Raw genomic sequence first — 23,161 nt, forward strand, 5'->3', positions numbered from 1 at the left:
AGAACCTGTGTGTATGAGTTATATCTTTTTTTTTAAATTTATTGGCTGCTTGATAAAGTTGTTAAGTTGCATGGAAAAGCACTGCACGCCAATTTTGGCTCAATTAAAACCTAGAGAAGCATTGCTATATAGGAAAAAAATTTCTGATTTATCAAATAAAAAGATATATATATATATATATATATATGTTTTTTTCAAATTTTACCGGCTACCCCATGTATTTGTTAGGTGTCTAGAAAAAGAGGAATCGACGTTATTACAAGAGAAAGTACTCTGCAAATTTTAGATTTGAAAAATAATATTTACGGTGGAGGTCTGCAATAAACAAGAAAAGAATTTTCCATCTTAAATGCTACTTTTTTTCAATACAAAACTTTGTACTGCATTAACTTCGTTTCCATACGTTGGGATTGAGCCAACTTTGGTGTGCAGCGTTTCTTTAGGCCACCTAACACTAACAGTCTTATCAGGTGGCCAGTAAAATTTGAAAGAAAAGTTATTTTCGAACATTCCTAGAGCGAGTGTGTCGCTGTTGGGGATAAATTTATTAAAGCAAGCTCTTTCGTCGTCCAATTTAGCTCTCACGGAGTATCAGAAGAAAGATAGAATTATGATTTTCGAATTTCCAAGGTATAAGATAAGATTAGAGTTTTCCTGGTATGAACAACGTTATTATTTACCAATCTAGGATGTAATGAGGATATATAATGATCTTTTATCTCACCTCAAGTCGATTTATTTGTGTATTTCCTTGAATGTACAATTTGCGTTTTTATAAAATGCATAATTCTAACCGATGGGACATGTTCATCCCCAAACTCTTTCCCGAGAAGCAGTAAGCTCCGAGAATTGATGAGATTAAGATTCCCTTCAAAAGTTCTGTTGCAAAACAGTGTTTATAGCGGTCCATCTGTGGTCGCGACCGCATAATCACCGAATTCTCGTTTTTGGTGTACAATGTAATTTTAAGTGGGTCGTTTCAATGTTGACTTTGCTCGCATCGTGGGGTATATTATCAACGCGTATTCTGGGAGCCTATAGATCCACGGCTTGATCGCATTTTTTCTATTCTTCATCATGGGTCACAACCATTGGTGTTAATTCGTGGCGTTGTAAAACTGGAGGAAACTATATATTCTTCCGTAAAATTACAATTACTACCGGTTTTAAGGAATGAGAGGTGACAGCCCTTCGATGCGTTATGCATTATCAAAGTTATTGTTATTTTCAATTCACTACTAGTGGCTGAAGACCACCCCTGACGAGTGGCAGCGGTAAATATTCGGTTTAATTTCAATATGATTATATTATTCAATTGTATACTGAAATTCTGTACCTCAGCGAGTCTCTTTACGGATAGTGTAGCAGATTTCTCATCATACGATCGTTGTGATAAAAATCATTTAACAAATCTATACCGAAATCAATTGCGTCACAGTATCTAAATTCGGAAATGACTATATGTCGAGTGCATTGCATATCCCGAGTGCAACTATGCAGCCACGGGCTAAACGATGCTGTGGCTCCGCAAATTATGAATTACGATACCTCGCTATTTACTTTACCGGCAACTATATGTAATGATAGCTTATTCCTGAAATACCCCATCCCTCACGCGCATCTAAAAGAGTTCAGAATAGTCAATATTGTTAATGATTTCAGCATTTGAAAACGCGAGAAGACTGCGATACAATGAAGAGATATAGGATGGTGTCGAGTCGAATTGTACTAGTATTTCAATCAGACACCCACTTATGCCTAGAACGTGTAAATAAGATGCTGCACACTGGATGAAAAGAATTAGAAGATAACATAAAAAGCGATGAAAATGAACATACTTGTGTAGGTATAGGTAGGTATACACAACTACAATATACAATTGAATAGTATATATATTCATATTGAAATGAAACCGAATATTGTCGGCTGACACTCGTCAGGGGTAGTCGTCTTCATCTAGTAAATAATTGGAAAGAACATTGTATATCAACAATCGTACGGAATGTGTCTGTTAGAGATATAGATATGTCAGATCGTGGTCCCGTAATCTCGATTATGTTTACGCTCTCAGTGCTTAAATGATAGTATTGTTGCTAATGAAATTACTAGTCGAATGAGCCACATAATTATACACACCAACTAATTTTTCGTCCGAGGGTATTACCGAATTGATTGCTGGCGTATCGAATTACGATTCAACCAATGCGATCTTGGGCACGCGCGATAAGATCCCCTGGGAGAGGCAACGCCCTATGAGCGAGCCAACGGACACAGGACGAGAAAAAAACTCCATTCCGGGAACGTATCGCTTCCAAATCAACAGTTCCGTGAAGGCGCAAATAGTACTCGGGATTACGCGGTTTCGGGAAGACAGCGACAACTTTTGTATCGCCAAAGCTAATCCGAGATTATCACCGCAATCTGGATTGAGAACGGGGAAGCAAAGCACGTCTCGAAAACAAATATTTTTGCCTCAAGTATTCCGCAAACTCAATCAAACCGCATGTAGAACTTGAATGAAGGGTTTTAAAGATACATAGTTCACATGCGACTTAATTTGAGAGACCTATACCATTGTAATTATTATTTCCTGAAGACACTAGAATATTGATATTATATCGGATTGGAACGTTGTGTCGAATCATGTCCGTTTTCAATTCATGCGAGGTCGGTTCACGTTTGTAATGACTCGAGTCCGACCCGAGTCGTGATTTTTCAGTGACTCGACTTAACTCGAGTCGATTTCTTGGATACTGCAAATGACTCGACTCAACTTGAGTCAATTTGTGTGTTTACTCGACTTGTACACGAGTCATTTTGCATGACTCGAGACTCGGACGACCAAGACAGGCATTTCATTGTAACTTCGAAGGATAGTAAAGTTCAACATTATTGATATTTCGTCTTTCAGAACTAGTTCATAAAATTTAGGGCCATAAATTGTTAAGCATCATGCAAATCAGCATATTGTGAAGGCGAGGCATTCGATATCGCCCGAGCAAAAAATGTAAAAAATTGGGTTGAGCATTATCTGAACTTGAAACTGAACAGTGAGCACGAGGACTTGGACTCGGACTCGAGACTTAACACTATGATTCGGAATCGACCTCCGCACCACGACTTGGACTCAACGAATTGAATATGACTCGACTTGACTCGAGTCAATACTATTAGAGTGAGATCGACTTGTGACTCGAAACCTTGTAACTTGATTACAACCCATAGTTGATTTGATATTCGGTGTCTATAGCCTTCTGATAATATAAAAGGTACACTTCTTTCCAATTAATATTGAAGAAAGCGACTGTATCGATTCGACAGTCGTGGTTTGAGACTGAAACGTGATCCTCGCATTAGATATTAAAAATTGAGATTACTTGACTCTCTCTCTATGTGTGCAGAATGTCGTAAGTCAAAATTTTCATTTGTATACGAGGTCGTTGCGGTTATGTAATATTATTACCCAGGAAACTGTGGCTATCAATACCGATTGAGCGGTATACTTAGTAGAATTATGCCTATCATACCTATATTTAACTAGCGCGCTGGATAACTTGTATTTACTGGCGTCGTACATTTCTTCTATATGATTTACATATACAACAATAATGTTGGAGGTGTGCCAGAGCATGTTATTACTTCAATTAGGGTAGGTTAAGAATAAATCAAGCGAGTGAGGCTGAAATATAATACCCAATACAACCATTCTCGGCATAGATACTATACATGTATTGTAACAGGTTGCCCAATTTAACGAAATAATACATATCACGTGAGTGTATAGTTGAACAACTAGAAAATTTTCAGCTATTCCAAATTAAACTAGAATTAGAATTATAGCTGCGAAGCTTTCTCCAAACTAGATTGGAACTCGAATTACTGAATTCGCGAAAACTTGGACAGCTCATATCAAATCATAGTTCGGGCAGGCAGACTTGGGTTCTTTCACGGTACACAGTTTTGTATCATTTCCAGGATAACCGGGAATTAGATCAGAATTAAGATTAGAGCTGTAAAACATTTCACACATTATATTAGAATTAGATTACAAACATTTCCCCTCTAATTAGTCTAATTATGCAACTATAGAATTAGCTAATTGTCGAAATCTAGTGTATGCAGTACATTTTGATGTTGACTATGCAGAAATCCGAAATCAGCATATTACAGAACAGACAATAAAGGTGCATCTAATTATACGCTTTATGAACATTGTCAGATGATAATCATTGCCTTAATACCCGAAAATTACAGTGTTCGGCAGTATGGTTTCATCGTTCGATATGCACTCGACATTCGGACTGCGCAGAACAATCGACAATTATAACGATGCACGCGTAGCCTTTGGTTATGATTACATAAACAATCCCCAACATCCTAACGCCCAGGACTCATACAAATAAACCACGAATAAACAGCTATACTACGAATCTTAATTAATCTTGAATTACGTCGAATATAACTTTAAAGCACTTTTTTTGTTTATCTCGTAATCTCTTTCACAATATACAACCTGACGTGTATTTTTATTACAAGACATCCTAGCAACCATCGTTTTAGCTAGATACCGCCCTGACGCACTGCTGTAGGTACCACACTAGATAATTGTAGCGAAATGCCGGTAATCTAATCTAATCTAATTTGTGAAATATTTCTTTGCTCCAATGCCAATTATTATCTAATTTTTGAAACATTTTTATGCTTTAATTTTAAATATAATCTAATTTATGTTTTTTCATGAAAAGGCTGCAGGAGAGCTGTATAGCAGACTTGGACCACTAGAAAACTTTTAGCTCTTCTAAAATTAGATTAGAATTGGAATAATAGCTACACCGTTTTTCTTTCAAAATTAGATTAGAATTAGAATTATAGCATCACTCATGGTCTGGGAACCTAGCTGAAAGGGATTTGTGGAACACTGTTTTAAGACGTTTTGTTAATGGTAGAGGACACTCGTATCACACATTCGCATATAAACAATATGAATAGTATTTATTGAGTTCTTCCATTCGATCTAACACATTAAACTACTGCATATTAGATATTTCGTATCGATTCGCGTAAGTGGTGTCTTAATAATCCTAGAAGCGGGCCGCGTGCTACAAGTCGGCAGCCACGTAATCGTAATCAAGAACATCGACCTGATGTAAATCACAATTGTAGTTGAAAACCACCATGAATACAACAAACATCCGTTTAAATGATGTGGTTCTTTGCATTGGGCACTCCACGGCCGACAATGTCTCACGCCATGTGATATGACTGCAGTCCGGGCGCGTTTTCACACCGAATTTTCTTGAAAATGAGTACCTACATACGGGCGCGAATGATCGGCGGATATTGTCTGCCCACGATACTTTAAGCACAACGAAACGCCCAGTGGTTTACGTATGTAGAGCTTGCGGTATACTGAAGACGCACGGTCTCATCAAATTTAAAACACAAACAATTAAATAGAGTCTTAATCGTTTCGATTGAGAGAACTCTCAAAACACACCATTCAAGCTGACAACTTATGGCTTGTGATTACGGCTTTAATTACAATACGCGACTCGAGACTGCCGTTAAAAAGTTCTTTTGTGGGATTGCAGGATGATCACCTATTATGTTGACAGACTGTACCAGACGCCGTCTTGACTGTGGCGATATATTCGAATGCGTCGTATAGTTTAGGTGAACCAGGGAAGTAAATTTGCAAAATTCAAAAAGTGTTATACACGTGAAGTTTACGTAAATATCGATTCGGTGCAAGGGGCACTGTTCGCAGATGATAGATGTAAATATGCGAAATAATCGTTAGCGATGCAAATACTCGATAAAGATTTAATGATAGTGATTCAATCGTGGGGTCAACATGCACACTTGTGCACTATATAGCATAAAGCCCATTTTCCCTGGTCAGGGATCCTCAACCTGTGATCCATGGCCTAATGACCCTTTTCCAGAGGGTCATGAAGAAATTTGAAATATTTATCAACATCGAGTCAGCTATACTAAAGAAACACATAATGCAAATTCGATGCAGTGAAAAGCTACTTCTTGATCATGAGTTTATTCTCTCCGCCACCAAACCAGCAAGTCTTCGAGTTCAATAAATATTTTATTACAATGATTGTTACATTGAAAGCTATGAACCAGCAATTAAGACATTATCAAGCAAACACAAGCTCAACCACCAAATTAACGGAATATGTAATAACTAAATCAATGTGCTATCATTTTCATTGTGTGTCGTAGTTATATCATTTTATAATTCTCACTTACCGGTTACTGGGTAAACCAGTTTTTTTTTACTTGAGACGTTTCCTAATGCTTTCAAAAGGTTGAAAATAGGGAGGGCATTGATTTTTCAAAATGTTTGAAGAGGGCCATGGTGTAATAAATAGTGTTGGGAACCCCGGCTTTAGGACTTTAAACATTGTGAGATTGCACAGTATGTAACATCTCCGATACGACCAACTATTTATATCGCCATGGCGTGATAATCCAACATTCTGGGGCCGTTTTCGGCTTCAAGTCCATCGAACACTTTTTAATTCGATGTTTGACTATAGATGAGCTGGAATGGTCATTACTTGCGTGGTAAGGAGGCAGTAATGCAGACGTTTACCTCGGTAATAAAACCTCATATGTTTACTAAATAATAACTAAACGGTCCAAAAAGATTGAAGTATCTTCTATATAGTTATTTTATGACCTAATCGTAGAGTTCACACGCCGTTCTTTCTAGCGCCAATAAACTTTTGACATCGCACACGCATGACGTTCGATTACCAGAATAAGACCGCTACACAGAATTGATACAGCCAGCATTAGTTCCAGATTATCTCAGAACGGCTTCGATGAAAACGTGAAATCCTCTGATTTGGAAACAAGGTTTGAAGAATTCTTTGAAAATATGCAATGAGCAATTAATCTCGAGACATAATTCTACCCGCTGCATAGAAACTGGGATTACTACGATCGTGAGTAACGCGTGATTTGCAAATCGTCATTGTATCGGACACGTCAGTCCCGAGAACGGTCGTAAATATTATTAACCTGTGATTTGTCAGGTCCATCCATGTCTCGTATTACTGAGCATTGAAGAAATGCGTGTGAAAATACATTAGAACCTCGAAATACAAGTGAGTGATATATTTATATTGAAATAAGTCCGAATATTTTCGGCTGACACTCGTCAGGCGTAATCGTCAACAACTAATAGAGAATGGAAAAGAATTGACTCCAAAACATAGATTTTAGAAAGGTTTTCAATATGCAATTGAATAACATAATGTTATTGAAATAAACCCGAATATAAATGAATTCCTTACATCATTCGGACTATTAGAGAATTGAAAAGTATTCTCTAGTGGTTGGTGACGATTACCCCTGAAGAGTGTCAGTCGAAAATATTCGTATTTTTAAATTGAAAGCATTTCTGAAATCGAAGTTGTGAAGTGAATTTAAAACTCGCTGGATTTTCTTTCCTTTTCGAGCAATTCATTATTGATTAAGTTCACTTTCGTTTAAAATTGATTGGAAATCGCCCGGTTTTCTATTCGCCAAATTAAGGAATTGATTAGAAATCAAATCGCTGAGAAGACACTAATGACAGACAATCATATTTGCAAATCTCTATAGTATAGCGTGAATCCTCATAGACCAAACGCGAGCCATGCAAATTTGCAAATTTCCGCACGCTCGCAGCGTTTTCCATGTTATGCCGGATGAGGTTTTAAGGTCGAACACGAGATACCTGTATTATCTGAGTCATCAGAATGTCAGAGAATGACGAGGTTAGAATATTTATTACCTCCCGTTTGTCAAGCTTACTCAAACTGCATTTCGGGAAGACGCTCTTTACGTGTCCCAACCCCACGATAAAGTCATTTTCGTCGCGTTTAATCGTTATTGAATCAACACAATGGGAAAATGAGCGGCTTGCACAGCGCCATTAAATATCGCAGTCTTGTGCTCCTGCCAGAAAGGTTTGCGATTTTATCGTGAGTTTATAGAGGCGAGCTGGAACGATTTGATGTTCGCCTCGGGGTTCGCAGTTAGCGGAACTGCTGGCGTAGATTTAGTAAAGAAGATTCGCCACTAAGATAAACAGATACGACGTATAAACTAACGGAATGAACGTCATGTCTTTGCAGCAGTAAGCAATCAGCAACAATTTGTCTATCTATGCGAGGGTTCAACAGAAATGAGTTTGATTTTGTTACGGGTTGTTGATTAAATCGAAGACTATGCAGCTACCGGATTTCGTTAGCGACTCCAGTGCACACAAATCCAGCATTGCGGGATTTGTTTGCTATTAACAGCAGCATTATCGGCCGAGCTCTGGTTTCAACTAAAATACCGGACGGATTAGATCGCAAATGAACCGAGGACGGTGGCGCATTGTAACATCAGTGTCGAGGATGCGCATTTTCAATATGAAAAGACTATGAATTAGGTAATTTTTTGTGCAATAAGTTTTTATACAATCTTATAACGTGCATGTTTTGAATTACGAAGGAGGTGCGCTGTTTTCAATTATGATCAGAAGCGATCACATGTGAAATGCCGTACAGTTACGCAATGCAGAAAACTATGAGGCTCTTGGACTTGGTGTTTTCTTGCGTGATATACGTTAGTTCGTTTCAGCCTCTGAAACGCCAGACCTGTGTGTGACTTTCTTTGGTCAGGGACTTACCAATTATCCTCGCCAGCTAAAATAATCGTCAACTGCACATGCACTGTGCAAGCCGTGTAAACGATAGATTAGCTTGTCCCACAATTCCTAGGCCTACAACACGCTCATTGCAACGCTATGTCATTCAGTTACGCGAGGTCAAATACTTTCAATTCACATCTCTCACTCACAAGCAATAGCAACCTTCACAAATGGTTCCTCGCATCAGGAAAATTTTAAAATCCGAAATGTGTACCATTCATTCTACCGTCAGTTCTACTTAATCAGGAATATATCGTATGCGTCTACCATAATAATGACAAAACGCTGTGCGTTGATCATTGCTAAAGAAACTTCGTTTTTATGAACTCGCGTAGCCCTTCGCTGCATTTTAGGATGCTGTGAAGAAAAGGAATTATCGAAACAATCTTTAACTTGGAAAAATAAATTCTAAGTCGCAAGAGGAGTGTAAATTCAGTATACGAGTACTCGAATCATTGTGTCCGGCCATAGTCTTGAGTCTTTATATTTAAGCTTTGAATAAATTGTATATTTCATGTATCTGTAGTATGTTATTTTCGTGATACATATGAATGTCCTCTAGCATTAACTTACGCCATTCCGGGGCGCAAATATCTTACAAACTTGATGAGCGTCACTCTATACCGTCTGTTTTTATCTGTAATATTGTTAGTAATATATGGATATATCCCGAATTTTTTCAAGCAGCCTGGCGTACCGGAGTCAGATTATTCTATAACGCGGAGCGAAAAGTGCGTAAGTCACTTAGCAATTTTCGCATCGTTGTCGTATCGTTTACGTTATGTCTTTGACCGTGGTGCAAAATGCCGTTAGGCGATAAGCGCCACATCTTTTTGTTTAATAAACAACAACAACAATTGTCGCATATAAAATTAAATATAAAATGTTCTTTCAAATTCTTTTTCCAACTACCCCCGACGAGTGTCAGCCGAAAATATCCGGGTTCATATCAATATGAACAATGAACATACTATTCAAGTGTATAAATAATATTAAATATAATCAATAATGGCAGAAACAGCGCTCTTGAGCTCACCTCGTCCACAGATAACGGCCCGATTCACGCGAAACGTTAACATCGGATTATAGTATTTTCTTTTTGTGTATTGACAGAGTATTAAAATAATAGCTATTTACTCTCCGCGACTTCCAGTTTCAAGACACTAAAACTACAACCATTCACTTGAAATCGATTACGGGGGTTATGCGCTTGTAAGTGGAACATCCGGATAAGCAGATATCAAAATATTGCGGAAACAAAGATGATTTCACAGAAGAGACGCGTCACGATGGTCGTCATCTTCTCGGTATGGATTACACTTGTCGCGAGTGCACCATCGCAATCTCAAGGTACGCGGATTGTTTGTGTCGTTGAACGTTTTACTGTGAGGTAGCGAAAATAAACAAGCGATTTGCGTTTGACGGAGTCGCGTAAATTTCGTAAAAGTAGCAATGATCAATGAAGCTCTTCCGAAAACTCGGCGACTATGTTACACTACTTTTGAGTACTTTCATCTATTAAGTTACTTGGCTATGCATTTCCTACAAACGATTGCGAACAAAATCGAACACTGGCTGCGGGCCAGCAAGTCGTCGCTACCCAGAAGACTATGTGTCTTAAACGTAAAAGATACGAGAAAACTAGAAATTACCGTATCAGTTCCATTGTGGTAACTGCCCAGAAAAATTCAATGACTTCTTATGTCGGAAGCAAAAACGCATTAGTACAACACACGCGTGTCCTTGTCGTCCAATTGCCATATGATCAGCATGAATTACATGAAATCAAATTGCTCCGTCAAGTAGCCTCTGCACTGTACCACGATTGTGCAACGGTATTGAGGCGGCTATCTGACAGTCGTCGAACATTGTATAGCGTTCAAGTCGAAATACTAACAAGGGCTGATGAAAGAATACTATAGTCAGCGCTCAAGATTCCCGGACTGCAATTTGATACATTGACCTCGCCTTCCAACACATTCCACGTTTTACGTTATATTCTATTACTTTTCATTCAGTGCGTGCATGCCTCTTCTTTACACCGTTTAAGCCCAGGTGGGTGTCTGATTTCAAAGACTACTCCAAGTAATTTCGACACCATAAACTCAAAATCAAACTATAGCAACTTGGAAAGTACGTGAATATATAGGTTATTGAAACATTTCACATGGGGTTACGTCCTTTAAGATTACCTAGAGCCACAAACCAACCGGTCGGTACACTCGGTATTATGTAAAATCTGTCATTAATGTACTGTTATTTATATAGCTTTAAAGTTTTAAAGTAGGAATCGCAAGATCGATGATAACATACTATTACATTAATTCTCGACAAGTTCACCCGTCTGTGAAGTCCCTTCTCACAGCTCATAGAAGATGTCCAATGATACAACGTACTATTCGTGTTGTACGCCCATATTGGGTCGGTATTTGTTCCATCTCATGTGGAAAATGGTCCATCGTCCATCCATCGTCTTGCTCTCAGCCTTATCAGGTACGGTTCTATATGTAGTATTAAGTTTACATTTGATACCGTGGAATTATCGTTTGATTCGCTCAAGTTAAAAGGTATCATATTTCCTTTACTGAATAATGACTGTACGCCCCACCGCATCGCCCGACCATATAACTACACTAATCCGACATCATCTTAAAATATAGAGTGAAAATAAACAGTAAAGAATGCATCATGAATCATGATCACAGACTTCGTTAATGGATTGTATGACTTATGACGTTTGAACACGTCAGACATCGCAGCATTTTACAAATTCGGTAACACTACACACCTGCGTAGTCTAATGGCTAACGGTGAAGAGATAGGTCCATGATAATTGACAACAGTATAGCAGATTCTCTGTTTCGAAATTCAATTGCAACAGTATGAACTATACGGTGCCTAAGTTGAGACTAGACCCCGAGCGATATCGTTTTAGACCTACACGGGGCGGCCTACACCAATAAAACTGGTAATTAGCAAATTCACCGATAACCCTGATAAATTCAGTCGATATTGAAAAGATATGGTATCTATCTTAAGAAGCATTTTCAAAACTTCATTGCATTTATTTCAGAAGCTTTACAGTCATTTCTATGCGTGCGCGTGAAGTAAACTAGAAATGCCGCATCTAGACACCTGTACGCTACAAGAAATAAATCAATATTCCAAGTCGGGCAAGTCACAGATTATTGTTTTCCGACACCTGATTTGTTAAACTCTAATGGTCGATTCTGATATCTCTTTCAAAGTGCGATGTTACCGGCGAACCCATATCTGGTCGGGTTCTAGTCAAGGGTAGTGGCCAGTTTACGATGGACCAAACTGAACTTTTTCTACTATTTTCTGATATTATATAAGATTTCAATCCGTGATACAGTTACATAAGTTTCAAAACGAGAGAACGAAATCGACCAATCAACCGAATACATGTGGATTCCAAAGCGCTGTTCAGATTCTCTCAAACTTGAAAAATTATAAAGCCATAATTTCACGCATGCGGATGCCATTTCTTTTTTCATTTATTCACATTGACAGCACCATTACAGGCCGTCCGTGACAATAATTATGGATATCATTGTTCGGAAAATATACACTGTCTATCTTAAAGGTATTTTTAAAGCCTTGTGCAACATACGGCACTCATACAATTGAATATTGAAATAAATTCGAATATTTTGTTTGTATATCTTTGGATATTTCTGTATAACTTTGTATATTAGCAGTTCGTTTGAAATCTCTACTAACCGATGCTGGTGATTAGCCCTAACGAGTGTCAGGAGACAATATTCGGGGTTATTGCAATATAAATATATTACTCAATTAAATATTGAGGTTTTGTACGTCCAAGCTCTTCAAATTCGGCACTTTACTCATGCAGCACTAATTACGAAGTGTAGTACATTCCGCTACATTTGCGACTTTGATAGTTTGCAGTCAAGGCAAGAGATTATCTTTTTGTGTACTGAAACCAATGCAAATTCCGTACCATTTTCAGCAACAGTCAAGTACTAAAATACCCATATCCTTAACTCTGTATATTTACAGACGTTCATTTCGGACACGATCCATTGTTTATGCAACCATGACTCGACTGGGTCGACTGTTTACTGCGTTTTAAGTGGAATTCTATTTTCAGGTTCTCGGACAGTTCCTGAAATCAACGGGTGCTCTTACGTCGATGCATACATGGTGACGTGCGGCTGGGATCGGCCTGTGGGTGATTCCGATACGATATACAGGTACGTGGGGGTGATCCGACTGTGGACTATAACGAGATGGACCATTTTGTATGGTTGATTTACATTTCCGGAAAGGAAAATGCATAACAAATATAGAACATTTCATACTGTACCTGCGCGTCGCAACTGGTGCTGTGATTACACGCAGTTTGATACTACATTGAATGGGGGACTTTACAAAACAAACCATTATATATTTGCCATGCTATAATCACACTGCTAGAAAATAAAGACAAAATACAGACTAGGACAATGAGGTAATTCTAGTTGTCTAATTAAACTAATTGGAGAGAAATGGAGGCAATATAATTCAAATGTGATTCTTGAAATTTTGTATACTCTAATTTAATACCAATCTAATTACTGTTTCCTGAAAATGTTACAGGAGAACAGTATATTGCGGAGCACGCCAAGCTCGGTGTACAGACATTTCCCATTCTCATGCTTTAAGAATTAACTCTGTTTTGATTTGAACTGTACTTGATTGATTGTTGTATTTAAGTCGGAATTTAAGTCGATTTCCAAGTTTATTTTACAATTCATTCATTTCAATACGAATCAAATTTGGAAAAAAACTGCGTAGCTATAATTTTAATCCTGTTCTAATTTGGAACAGCGGAAAACTTTCTAGTTGTCCAACTGTGATCGGCACTCAGTTTGACGAAATTCGTTTCCTTCCAATTGGAAACAAACAATTCAGGCAGATACTGTGCGATGACGCATCCTGCGTAAGCGTTCCTACCGTAAACCAACATGCCTCGTAATCGAAGGAAGAATTTGATTTGCATACATTATTTTTATTTACGCGTAAACTTTCGTTGGAGTCCGATTTGTAAAGCTGTAATTTAAAAGGCGATAATACTGCCATAAATAACTTGTTGAAGTAAGCGAGAAAGATCGCTTATCGATTTGACATGAAAATACCGGAGGCCATTTATCCATTGTTGAATTCGATACGATCATGACGCACTCTGCTGGGAATTTCCTGAGATATAACGTATTCCTGTGCGGTTAAAATTACGGACAAATTCACGGCACGGTTCAGTCCAGTGGTTCTAAACCCTTACTAGCCTGCGGAACCCTTAAGCTAATCTGAGACCCTTTCGCTATTGACCCCAAATTTTCTCGAATGAATGTCAGGGTTGTAATTAGGGCTGGGCAAAATCTAGTACCGGACTGATTCGATTCTGAATCACGGAATATGCTTCGAGCCGAATCGAGGAATCGAGTATCACTCATTATGACGTCATAACAAAATGTAATATGTCAAAGTTACCACATTATTGGTATTTCGTCTGTTAGGCCTGATACTTGGCAAATAGGAAAGAAACTGCTAAGACTGAGGAAAATTACGATATTATGAATGCGAGCCATTTTCTATATCACTCGAGCAGAGTTGAAAAAGTGGATTGAACCGGACTGAACTCAAAACTGAACGGTGAACATAATGGCTTGGACTCGGACTCGAGTCACAACACTATGACTCGGAGTCGATCATCTACTCACTGAATTGGACTCGTACTTGACTCGGTGGTGAATTGTAAATGACTCGACTTGACTTGAGTCAAGACTATAAAAGTCTAATTGACTTGTGACTTGGGACCTTGTGAATTAGTTACAACATTGATGAATGTGTCGAGTCATGTGCAATGACCCGAATACAAGTCGAGTTTAGTCATTTTCCATCGAGTGAGCCAAAATTTGTTACTCGAGTCCTATACATGAGTCATTATAACAACCCTGCTGGTACCACGGGTTTATATTCACACCCGTATATCAGAGGTGTTACGTGGTGTGAATATACACCTTTTACCCAACAGTGTATGACATGATATTGTTTTCTCGCCTCAGATTGGGTCACACTTCCGACTCCTACCATCCCGAAGAGCGAGTGAAATATTGCGAGACCGTTGACGCTACCGTGACACATAGCGGGACCGTTTCGGAAGAATGCGGATTTCCAGCAACTATGTTCCAAATGTCTACGTTTTGGGTCGAGATAATGACGATTAGCGAGGGAGAGTACGTCTCGACTGGCGTGAGGAGTCTCGGAGTCGAATTCACAGCTGAGGAGAAACACGGTTTGTGATTATACTTGTGTAAGCGCATCTTATCAGACATGGACTTCCGGACGATTCTAATTTGATCAAAAAACGGTGTAGCTATAACAGAATTATAATTTCAGCTAAACAATTTTTTATGTTCAATAACCATGAAAATTACTAAATTCGCAAAAAATTGGAAATTGAACTAAATTCTGGGTTGCATAGAAATCCAACAAAAATCAAGTCAGTACAGATCAAACCAGAGTTCATAGGCAAGCGAATGGTAAATGTCTGTACAGCAAGCGAGGCCCGTTTCCTGTAGCATTTCCAAGAAAACGGAAAAATAGATTAAAATTGAAACTAGAGCAAACAAACATTTCAAAAATTAGATTTGACTTGGATAACCGACGTTTCGCTCCAATTGCCCTAATTCGTCGTGGTGAAATCAAAGTAGGGTATGTCAATTTTTTCAAATTTGAGATCCACTTTTCAAATTAGTGGAAATCAATTTTTTGGCTGTCTTGGCTATGTTGATGTTTGTCACATTATTTCAAAGTAATCCAGGCATGAGGAAAATGAAAACTGTACGTTAGTTTATTTTCTTAAAATGTGTAAAGTCAACATAAGCTACTATGATTCTACAGCGACGAATTAACCAACAAGAATTATTTAGTTGTCTAAGTCTGTTGGCATGGTGATGTATCGTAACCTTGATAGGCAACAATAATTCCCACTTGAGGATGAGATGTATATACTTTCAGTGAAGTTAACCGTTCCTCCGGAGTCGTTGGACGTTGACGGAGAATCGATGACGCTGGTTTGGTCAGCACCAGACAAGGACGGCTCTTTTCTTGGCTTCGTCGTAGTGAGGAAGTTTTTCTACAAATTGGAATACAAGAGGCATTGTGCTCCCGACGAAGATTGGGAGGTATGTGTTCCTTTTTATTCAGTTTTACTGATATGAAGAGACGTTTGGAGGTACAGAAAGTATACATAGTATATTAATATGGAAATAAACCGGAATATTTTCGGCAGACACATGCCAGGGATATATTCACCAGCGAATATTGCAAAATTGAAAAGAACATAGTATATCAACAAGCATATACCACCGTACTATAGTTGCTGACGATTAACTCTGACAAGTGTCAAATATTCAGGTTTATTTTGAAATGAATACACTGTTCAATATTTCTTTGTAAAATATCAGCCTCAAATAAGATGAATGACTGTTACATGTTTTTAATGCTACTTATACGAAGCATTCCTGCATCCTATTATGACAAGAGTATATAGTCTATGGCTGTAAATCATCTGAGTAATAGCTCTTACCTGAGTGGCAGAATTGCGATTCTTCGAGTGACTCGTTTTGAAGTGCTGTTTAATCGTTTGAGTGTTGAATCTGTCTACCCGCTAGCCACAGCTCCTAACCATATCTAACCCATATCCCCTGAGAACATAATATATAGGGTATCTCACAAATGCGCGTATTCTCTGCACAGGTATTCTATCAAGGATTCGAAAGGCATGCGCATTTCCCAGAGCTAAAGTCCGGGGCATCTTATGATTTTCGAGCGTTCGCGTCACTTCGGCGTAAATCAGATGTCGAAAGCAGCTCGGAGGAGTCAACTGAGTCGGAATGGTCCATGCCTTCAGCTGTGCTGGTGTACGTAGCGATCACGCCGCTTGGTAGTCAGAAAGGTAACGCATCAAGATATAAAAATATTTTTGTTGTATTTATTTCGTAATTGGAAATTCAACTCCACTTTCAAGTTTTTGCAAAATAAGTATTTCTAATTCAAATGAAATTTGGAAGAGCTGAAAATTTTCGAGTTGTCCAAGTCTTCGCTAAACTCTCTCTCTCTCTCTCTCTCTCTCTTTCTCTCTCTTTCTCCCTCTCTCTCCCTCTCCCTCTCTCTTCCTCTCTCTCTCTCTCTCTCTCTCTCTCTCTCTCTCTTCTCTCTCTTTCTCCCTCTCTCTCTCTCTTCCTCTCTCTTCCTCTCTCTCTCTCTCTCTCTCTCTCAAAAGACGAGAACGTAGCACTGCCGACGCAGAAATCAAAATCGTCTATTTAATCAGTCAATCAACCTATCGATGACATAAACATCAATGTTTCTTTTTACAGATGAGACATATCCAATTTCCGACTGCAATGCTATGAAAGGTAACTTTTCAGCTCTACGTTTTCATGTTTTATAGCTGTATTTGCATTATTTGAATTAGCTATGTCGAATATGCAACGTGGTAATTAATTAACCCTCAATAGGTTTTTTCATAACTTGTGTAGAAACCAATCTTAACGACAATAATATCTCAACTTACAGCCAATGATATTCCTATCGAATCACGGATATCTCCACATCAGCATGGTTACGTCACCGTTGTCGCTATTGTGACGACGTGTGTGACAGTTCTGGTGGCTTCCATCATCTTGTTGGGATACGTTCTATACTGGAAGGGCTATTGCTGCTTTGAAGTGAAGTTTATCAAACCAAACGCCTTGATTAAAATCGATGCCGACTTGGAGCCAAGTCACGACCAAGACAAGGAATCATGGGTGAGTTTAGATGCCTGTGTCCTGTGAGTAGATAGCTAATGCTGGTTGCAGGATTTCGAATTAGAGAGAGGATATTAATTATATCTATCGGTACAGGAGCTCAAAGTAGTTAACGTTGGTCATCAAATAGAATTGGAAGTATAATAGAATGGATTGCTAGTCATTTACAACCGAGACATCAGAATTACATCAAGTAGAATTATAAAATTGAAGATCTGAATAGTACTCTAGTATAACGTTTCCAAGAATAGATTTGGTCAAGGGGACGTATACCTTTAGCAATTAATCGTAGGTTTCTACTTCCTTAATGGAGAATTACAACTTGGCGATTAACGCAAAAGAGACCAAAGACACACAAAAATAGATTGCTACCGTAATAGATGAGTTATTTCGCTTCGTTGTGACAATCACACACATATACATGTCATACAAATATACCTCAAACCGACTTTCTACAAAATTGATAATGTATGAAGGTATTTATTAGTTCTGCCTTGACAGCCGTGAAGTAGAATTGGTAATTGCCGAAAAACGTAACTACTTGAGTAGGTAGGGTATGTATGCTTGGTAAACCTAATTCAAAATAGTAGGAGGGGTTCGTTACTGAAATGCTCTGCCAATGTCTACTCTGAGGGTAGCCATAATTTTTTGTGTTCGGGTAGTCTGCAAAATCCAATTCCAGCTACTCAATTTCAGAATAACAAACCTTCAAATCAAATCGCGGAAAAAGTCTACCCGGTAACGCTGAACTACGAATCCGAATGGATCGCAGACGAGCTATGGCAAAAAACAAAGACCCAATTCACAATCGCAATCGCAAATGAAATTCCTGACAATGATCTGAAGCGAAACATCGTACGCTCTTTTCACGGCATCGATGGCAAAGAAAACTCGCCCTGCGACGAAACGTGCTTCACAGTGTTACCGGAAGAGATCGACTGTGACCTAATCAAGTCAAAGATGGAGCAAAGACAGGAGTTCGTGACGAAAGACAGCTTGAATTCGATTCAGTACATGAAACTCGTTGAAAATCACACTGCAATGCCACCCTATCTGCTAACCGATTCGGAAGAAAAAGATATATCGATTGGGAGCAGTGACAGGTGAGGCACCAAGTCATTGTATGAGATCTTCTATTCCGAGGTGGTCAGTAGCAAAGTACTTCAACTTTTTTCAGGATACTCGATTGGGTTTTGCCTACATGCATTTCTTTCCTTAAGTGATTCTGTTTTTACACTAATTTCAATTTGTTTTTCTTCGGCGAAAATCCTAACATTTTACACTTTGGATTTCTTTAGTAGTTTAGGGATAGGCCTATACTTACGTCACTGTTTTTACGGTAGTTTAACATATTTTCGAAAATTGCACGCATTTGTAGTGTCATTTAGTCATTTACATTAATCGCGAAAACACACGCGGTAAACCTCTTGGATTAGGGGAGATGTGGTACCGATGGATCAAAAATTGCAAAATGATCTCTGGCCCTCAAATCTTCAGCCGAGAATAGCAGATATTTTGCTGTCTCAACTCTTCGATACAAGCTCTATACCTAACGCGGACATTTACATGAATATCCGCGTTTTCAAAAAATATTTATAAACGTTTAAAATTTGTTGCTCGAACGTGTCATCGGTCGCCACCCGGTGGGTCCAAAGGCACACGACCATGGGACCTATGAGACATACGCTCAAAAACTCAAATTTGTTAACTTGTTTTGTTGTGTACTATAAGCTAAGCTATAGCACGCCAATGAAGAATGTTTCGTCGCGACCTTCAAGAATAAAATAGATTATATCAACTGAAATGTTGGCATAAAATCATGTTTTGATTTACGCCTAAACTTACAAAATTAATGCCACATACATATTACCCGCAAATCGACATTTTGACTTTCAAATACCTCGTACTAGCGATAAAACACCACAGGTTACTATGATTTACAGCCTATATATATGTAGGCGAGTTTCTGTTGTTAAGTGATTATAGTTGGTCCATCTATTTTGCTTGATTTGGCTATGGTACCATAGGTCCCCCAACCCATAAATATTGTAATTGACTAGAAAATTGTCCACTCGGGGATGGTATTGATTTAAAAGATATGTGCCATTATCTACCCTGATACAAGTCCTATACTTCACATAAAAAATTATGGCGGGTTTGTTAGTCTGAAAGGTGATATAGAAAAATGCAAATGTCGATCCAAATTTACTTTACAACCCCTAAAACGTAAATCATTCGTCACAGACCCCATAATTCACGCAGGTCGATTTTTTTGGCATGTCAGGAAAGATTCTGTCAGCATGTAATTGTAAACAAATTCACGGAGTGTAATCATGGAATTATCATGGAGAATTTTTAAAGTATTTTCGGTCCCAGTGATCCATCGGTACCACATCTCCCCTACCTACTGAAAGTAAGCGACCGGTCGACTAAATCTACATATTGACACTTCGTACTTGACCAGTACTTTTAAATCCCGTAAAGTAGCTTTAACGTGTCTTGTAAACCGCTACTTGTAACTGAGGAGAAATTGGCAACGTTGCTTCTACTTCTAATCGAGAACAAACGCTGACTACTTTGATCACCCGCGCTTGTCTTTGCGTGTAAAATTGTAATGCGTATAGGGATGTCTGTAATTTCATCGAATGTGCTAGCCCATAATGTTATTATTCCTAAATATTTCATATGTAAAAGTATATTCCCTTTTCGCAGCATCGATACGGAGTACGTAATGGAGTATACGACAGTATCAAGCTCGGCACCAATGGAAATGGCTGTTCGGGCTCTGGAAGAAAACTCACACTGCGTTGAGTTTCGTAGCAAAACAGCCGTCGACAAATCACAGTTCGCGAGCGATAACCTCATCCCCGATTATGTGATACAAGCGTCCGTGTCTTACGACGATTTTGCAGACACTATGACTTCATTTCTGCATAGACTCACTCAAGCCGAGGCCTGGAAGGATAACTTGACTGAAGACGACAGTACTCACGAAATGACTACTTTACCTTTAGAGAGCGACACAATTTCGAGAGAGCGCGCGAAACAGTGTAGTTCCGTATCCGCCGCTAATCGGATAACGAGACACGATTGCTGTGTGTCAAATCAGGCAGAAATAACATCGAAAACGAGAGAAAATCACAGAACGACGCAGCTAAACAGAAGCGGTTCTGCGTCTTTACCATCTATTGATTCTGGCTACAGTGCTGAAACCCCAGACAGCTCACTCACTGTTGGTGTCGCGAATTGATGTCTCCCTTTTCGTACAAGGTTGTCACGAAAATGAGTAGCTACCAAGCCACGGATTTGGCGGAATAGGACCCGAAAATTGCGTCAACAAATCCTCGACATACTGTGATATTGTATGTAAGTTCCGTATGGCGTCAACGAACGGGAATCTTCAGCCTTACGCCGTAGCGTCCGGCAAAAACTTGAATGGCCTGGCATCATAAATATGGCTGGGCATAGCGATTTGCGAACTGGAATCCGAGTCGAGTTTTTGGAGTAACGAAAAATACCTACTTCGCAGTAAGAGTCTTACTATCAACTCAAAATATAGTTTCGATACTTCATCCCACTGGGGAAGCCTGTAAACCTGTGTTGGTTGTAACTCTGCATCCGAAACATATCCTACAGACCCACGAACAATCGAACATTCATGCAAACGACATTTCTGGGAAGTACTGACCATTGGAACAATGCGGTACGGCTATGAAATAGTCAGCACCATCAGGATATACATAATTATTTTCCATTGCGTGTAGCTGGTATTATTTTCCTCGTAGTTGCGAAAAGATGCATTCTTTCAACTTTCCTGGTCGTTTGTTGCTGATATGACTCCACAATGCTCGACATATACTGATTCAGATCTAAATACTCGGCTCGCAACGAATCACCCGGGCACTCGTAATTGTGTAGCCCTAATCACGACGAATAAAGTCTACCAAATGCACTATTGCCATTTTAAGACCATTCTCGTGTTTTCTCGATCGGTGGACACTATAAAAATGTGGAGGTACCAGCAAGTCGCCTCGTTTAGCTTATTGGTGCTTACTCCATTTCACCGAAGGATTGTATGTTGTTCCAGAAGTGATTCGTAGCGAGTAGGGTTACCATACGTCCTCTTTTAAAAGGATTTGTCCTATTTTTTCAATGATTGAAAGTGTCCTCGGAGGACGCCTAAATGTCTTCTTTTTTCGAAATTTGTCCTTCTCTAAAAAGGATTAAAATGCCACCAACAACGCGACCCCGAAGCAGCAGCGAACGTCGGAGTTTCTTAAAAAATCGGGTACATCGGGAGTCAAGGCTTAGTGATGACCTTATTACTCAACAGCACAGATTGTTGTAAAAAAGTGGGCAATACGGGAGTCGAGCCAAAGTGATGACCTTTTCTATTTTATTTTTTAGTCACCACAGTATTATCGCTCGAAAATTTTTCAACATCACCAGTTATGTCCGGTGCTGGAGGTTTCAGAATTTTTGAAAAGTGTCCTCATTTTAGGACCCTAAAATATGGTAACCCTAGCAGAATGGCAAAGTCGACTTTGGTCACAACTGACAAATCTTAAAGTTCGCAGACACCGACAACTTTATGGTTACGGAAAAGTGTCTTAACGTGATATCGGTAACTTTTTAACTATCGTCGCTTAGCCTACATACAATACGTTCCTATAACGTCACTGATTTATGCCGCACGATGTCAACCGCTCTAAACTTTTCAATTACAAATGGCCTGTAACAGCAGCAGACTCCTCACAAATAATGCTGCATTTCTATGACATATATTATAGCTCTCGTCAATTGGTTTATGAAATCGTGTGGTTTGTTTATAATTTTTTTCGATATATTTATATATTTTTGTTCATTCTTATCAATGATCCATCCCATTGCTTGGAAATAAACGCTTTGAAAAATTAGGCCAACTGGAGTCAAAGTGACTCCGTTGTTGATGAGTTGCCTCAGAGATTTGGCAAACATCGAAACTATCGAAGCGTGGTTATTCATATGTCATGTGGTGTGCACTGCATGATATAGTTATCTACACTGTAAAGACTTTGCCCACCCTTAAAGGAGGATACAAAATTCACCCTAAAAGGTGAATGTCATTTCCACTCTTATAAGGTGGAAGACTTAATATTCACCACCTTTATTCCCAACCGGACACCGACCAGCAGTGTTATGCGGAGAATCGTTACACTATGTACCGTACATGCACTGGACAGCCAGTCAATCTATGCTACAAACCCAGACAACCTTCTTCGATTTAATTCTATGCATATAACTGTGTTTTGGATACTCGGAAAGGGTCGTTCACACTTTCATTTGTGTGCCTTGGAGTCGACTTTTATCAAAATACACCAGCACAGGCTGTGTCAACAGAAAAGTTCGTGCATCATCTAAAAATAGTACATTGAACGCTCTCGTATTCGAGATTTCATGCAGGTGACGATTGCTGACGATTACACCTGACGAATGTCAGTCGAAAATATTCAGGTTTATTTCAATATGAATATACTATTTAATCCTACAGAATCTATTGAGAAAATCCGTATATTATCAGCTCTATATTTGTGTACTAATATACAGATCGCTCGTTACCGCAGCCTCGCTCTTCCAA

The 23,161-nt window shown here is 38.9% G+C and overlaps 1 protein-coding gene across 3 annotated transcripts; it reads left to right on the forward strand.

The window, feature by feature from the left end:
* Nucleotides 1–246: 246 nt before the first annotated feature.
* Nucleotides 247–22,466, forward strand: LOC145438604 (uncharacterized). Of its 3 annotated transcripts, XM_080315943.1 has the most exons (11): nt 247–6,965; nt 7,056–7,127; nt 8,310–10,054; nt 12,840–12,942; nt 14,794–15,023; nt 15,749–15,915; nt 16,490–16,688; nt 17,113–17,151; nt 17,312–17,544; nt 18,241–18,647; nt 20,257–22,466. In XM_080315943.1, exons 3-11 carry the CDS (start codon nt 9,967–9,969, stop codon nt 20,792–20,794), a joined length of 2,004 nt encoding a protein of 667 aa, XP_080172069.1. In that variant the 5' UTR covers nt 247–6,965; nt 7,056–7,127; nt 8,310–9,966; the 3' UTR covers nt 20,795–22,466. The 3 variants fall into 3 exon arrangements, with proteins under 3 accessions (XP_080172069.1, XP_080172070.1, XP_080172068.1); XM_080315944.1 differs by lacking the exons at nt 247–6,965; nt 7,056–7,127 and having other exon boundaries at nt 7,162–8,443; nt 9,858–10,054; XM_080315942.1 differs by lacking the exons at nt 247–6,965; nt 7,056–7,127 and having other exon boundaries at nt 7,163–10,054.
* Nucleotides 22,467–23,161: the final 695 nt, after the last annotated feature.

This window comes from Botryllus schlosseri, chromosome 5, assembly GCF_051294905.1.
Source record: "Botryllus schlosseri isolate E-star chromosome 5, Bs_hap1, whole genome shotgun sequence".
NCBI lineage: Eukaryota > Metazoa > Chordata > Ascidiacea > Stolidobranchia > Styelidae > Botryllus > Botryllus schlosseri.

Bases quoted from the DNA above. Each gene is read 5' to 3' on its own strand.
- LOC145438604 (XM_080315943.1), top strand. From the start codon at position 9,967: ATGATTTCACAGAAGAGACGCGTCACGATGGTCGTCATCTTCTCGGTA. The intron at 17,152-17,311 runs GTAACTTTTCAG...CTCAACTTACAG, and splicing joins CGACTGCAATGCTATGAAAG to CCAATGATATTCCTATCGAA. The intron at 18,648-20,256 runs GTGAGGCACCAA...CCCTTTTCGCAG, and splicing joins TCGATTGGGAGCAGTGACAG to CATCGATACGGAGTACGTAA.